This window comes from Macrobrachium nipponense, chromosome 11 (genome assembly GCF_015104395.2).
Source record: "Macrobrachium nipponense isolate FS-2020 chromosome 11, ASM1510439v2, whole genome shotgun sequence".
In the NCBI taxonomy this organism is placed as follows: domain Eukaryota; kingdom Metazoa; phylum Arthropoda; class Malacostraca; order Decapoda; family Palaemonidae; genus Macrobrachium; species Macrobrachium nipponense.
This window is the reverse complement of record NC_061087.1, coordinates 56,279,073-56,282,384: the sequence shown is the minus strand read 5'-3', so window position 1 is coordinate 56,282,384 and position 3,312 is coordinate 56,279,073. Positions and strand designations below refer to the sequence as shown.

Genomic DNA, 3,312 nt, shown 5'->3' with positions numbered 1-3,312 from the left:
TACAGAGAAGAAAGTCCCAGAAACTTGTTTCTTCTGTGAACAACCTGCTGGGGCTAACAGTCTTCGCAAAGCTGCAACATTCCAACTGGACAGACGGGTGCTTGTCTGTGCAACCATTCTTGGTGATACAGAACTCCTGGGCCGTCTCAGTGGTGGGGACATGATAGCGTTGGAAGCCCAGTATCACCCACGTTGCTTGATAGGACTTTACAATTGCACAAGAAAGGCCCAGTCAACAGGATCACAGGACACACACCAAGAGCAAGAAATGTCGTCAGTTGTCTCCACTGAACTCGTCCTCTACATTGAAGAAACGAGACAAAAGGAGGAGACGCACCAGTATTCAGATTGGCTGACCTTATCCAGCTCTATCAGTCCAGAATGGAACAGCTAGGAGTCCAGGTGGACACGAGAGTCCACTTCACACGACTGAAACAGAGACTGCTGGCTCAGTTTCCTGACATGTGGGCATACGCCAAGGGGAGAGACATCCTGATGGCATTTGAAGAAGATGTCGGTGCTGCTTTTGCAAAAGCCTGTGAGCTGGACAGTGATAGTGATGCAATCCATCTTGCCCATGCTGCACAGATTGTTCATCGTCACATGTTTGGAGAAGCCAAGCCCTTCACAGGATTCCCTGAAGGATGTCAAGAAGAATCTGTGGCATCGTTGCTGCTTGCCCTAGTCAGTATGATCCTAGAGGGACCCAACATCAAGGAACAGATGGCAGGCACTAACCCTGCAGCAATTTCTGCAGCCCAGATATTGAAGTTCAACAGCATCAAACACAAGCGAACACGTGGCACCAAATCATCCACCAGTGTCAGGCACAGTGTTGCACAGGAGACCCACTTCCAATATACATAGGGATGATGCTGCATGCTCATACATGCAAGGAATCGGTCGACAGAGTGTCACACCTTGACCTGAGCATCTCCTGTGATAGAGTGCTCCAGCTCTCAGCACAGAAGGGTAACAGTGTCTGCCAACAGTTTCGCGGAGAACAAGTGGTCTGCCCTCCGAAAATGAGTGGCAAAGTCGTCACAACTGCCACTGTGGACAACATAGATCACAACCCCAGTGCGACAGCATCAAAGGAATCCTTCCATGGTACCGCTATCTCCCTGATACAACATCCTTCTTACACTGGTGAAGGAGTGGATCGGAGCATCGTCATTGTTGGAGGATCTGGGGATGCACAGTCAGAGACAGTCACCCCCTTGCCGCACTACTACACTGAAGTACCCCCTGTCACTAGCAGCATCAAGAAGTCGCCAGTCTCAGCTGCTACAGTGACATCATTGACCATAGGAGACTTCAAATAGCACTCTGATGAGGAATACCAATGGCTAGGCAATGCAAAGCGAGTCCTGGAAGACAACACTGATACAGTGAACAATGACAACACATCTTGGTCTGCATTACATGCCAGCCGACAGCCACCAGATGCAATACTCATCCGGACTGTAGACACCGATGTTGTGGTGCTGGCAGTGTCTCTGGCACAAGAGTTGAAATCAGAAGACAAACTGTGGCTGGTTTTCAAAACAGGCCAGAGTTTCCGATACCTAGGAGCACAAAAAATAGCAGCTGGGTTGGGATGAGAGAAGGCTCGTGCACTGCCAATGTGTCTAGTTTTGCTAGACGTGGCAAGAAGACTGTTGTATGACCGAATCAGCAAATGCACAGACACTGACAAGGCCAGGAGGAAACTCTTCGCAAGGAAGAACCATGTGCAGCTCATCCCTCCAACGAAGGCAGCTCTGGAGGAACATGTCAAGAGGGCAGTGTATCAAGGTGGACATGTGTGGGGCCGGATACTGCTGCCAGCACCAGAGCTTCTCCACCAACCAACTGGGATTGGTCAAGGACTAGAGAAGGACAATATACACCTTACTGGACCAGGCTACCTGAAGCAGCTCGCAGCTGCATTGAGCTGGTTTCTTGCAAGTGCAAGAAAGGGTGTGTGAGGCGCTGCAAGTGCAAAGAGGCTGCCCTTCAGTGCACAGCCCTCTGTGATTGTGACGGTGATTCCACAACATGCATGTACTTGTGCCAATGCTGAACTCGTTAACATGAAATTGTTTATGTACAAGTATCCTCAGTACCGGTATATACCTAGCATCAGATAGCAGACCATTGTAGAATGTCAGTCCACCTAGCCTCATACTAGACCATGTAGCATGTCAGTATTCAATAAAATCATTCTTTGCAAAGTACTGTGTTGAATCCAATATTTGCCTAGATAATTTCCAAATACAATTATATAACAGACTGTGAAAGACAATACCAAGTGGCAATTGGTACCATTGGATTCCTTACCCCCCAAAACATATATTTAGATACAAGAATCAAGTCAATAGCTTCATTATGTCCAAAGATAATAACAAACGTAGATTTCAAGTGGTGGCCATTTTGAAATCCAATATGGTGGACATAAAGAAAAAATTCCAAGTGGCCCAATACCTGAAAATTTTCACAATATATTAATATACACTTGTGCCAAAATTGGTGCTTGTATCACAAAATGCACAATTCCTTTGAATATTTGAGCTAATCCGCCCCACTAGGGGGGCGTGAGAAGGGGTGGAATGTGGTGACATTTAAAATAACTGAAAACTACGGATATCAGAGCTAATCCATAGATTTCGGGGTCGCTTGGATGAGTAGAGACACTCCTGGTGCCCTTCAAGTCCAAGTTCAGCCCCAATGGGGATGGGGTCCGAGAAATGGTGAAATGTAAAAGGTCAAAATTGCTGGGCAAAGTCCGTTGTTTTCGGTAATTTTTACATTTCACCCTATTCCCACAAGCCCCCTTTACCCAATCAATGGTCCAATTTTAATTCTGTTTTCACCATGACCTTTCCAGGTTTGATATTGACTTCCATTTAAAATCTCATTAAAATCGGTCAATAAATATGAATTTGTATAGAATTCAATGTCAATTTGTATAAATGAGAGGGTACGAAAAAGAGGGGTTATGACCCCTTAGAAACGGCCCTCGAATTTCGGATTAGACTAAACATTTTTGGGGGAGGGGAGTCTATGTAAAAATCTCATCAAAATCGGTCAAGAAATGTGGATTTTTATAGCGTTCATACAAACAAACACACAAACAGACATTTTCCAATTTATGTATAGAGATATATATCAAGCAGAAAATCTGTTTAGCCAAATAAAATTACAATTACATGAGCTTTGTGATTTTCTTATATCTATAATTACATTTTCATGCAGCGTAAACTTAATTTCCGAGGAAATGGAAAGATATTTGCATCCACCAGGTCTCTTAAGACACTAGAAAAAAAAACA

At 44.9% G+C, this 3,312-nt stretch overlaps 1 protein-coding gene across 1 annotated transcript; it reads left to right on the top strand.

Moving 5' to 3' along the window:
- The first annotated feature begins 462 nt into the window (after window positions 1-462).
- Window positions 463-867, top strand: LOC135208795 (uncharacterized). Its single transcript, XM_064241330.1, has one exon. It carries the CDS (start codon window positions 463-465, stop codon window positions 865-867), a length of 405 nt encoding a protein of 134 aa, XP_064097400.1.
- Window positions 868-3,312: the final 2,445 nt, after the last annotated feature.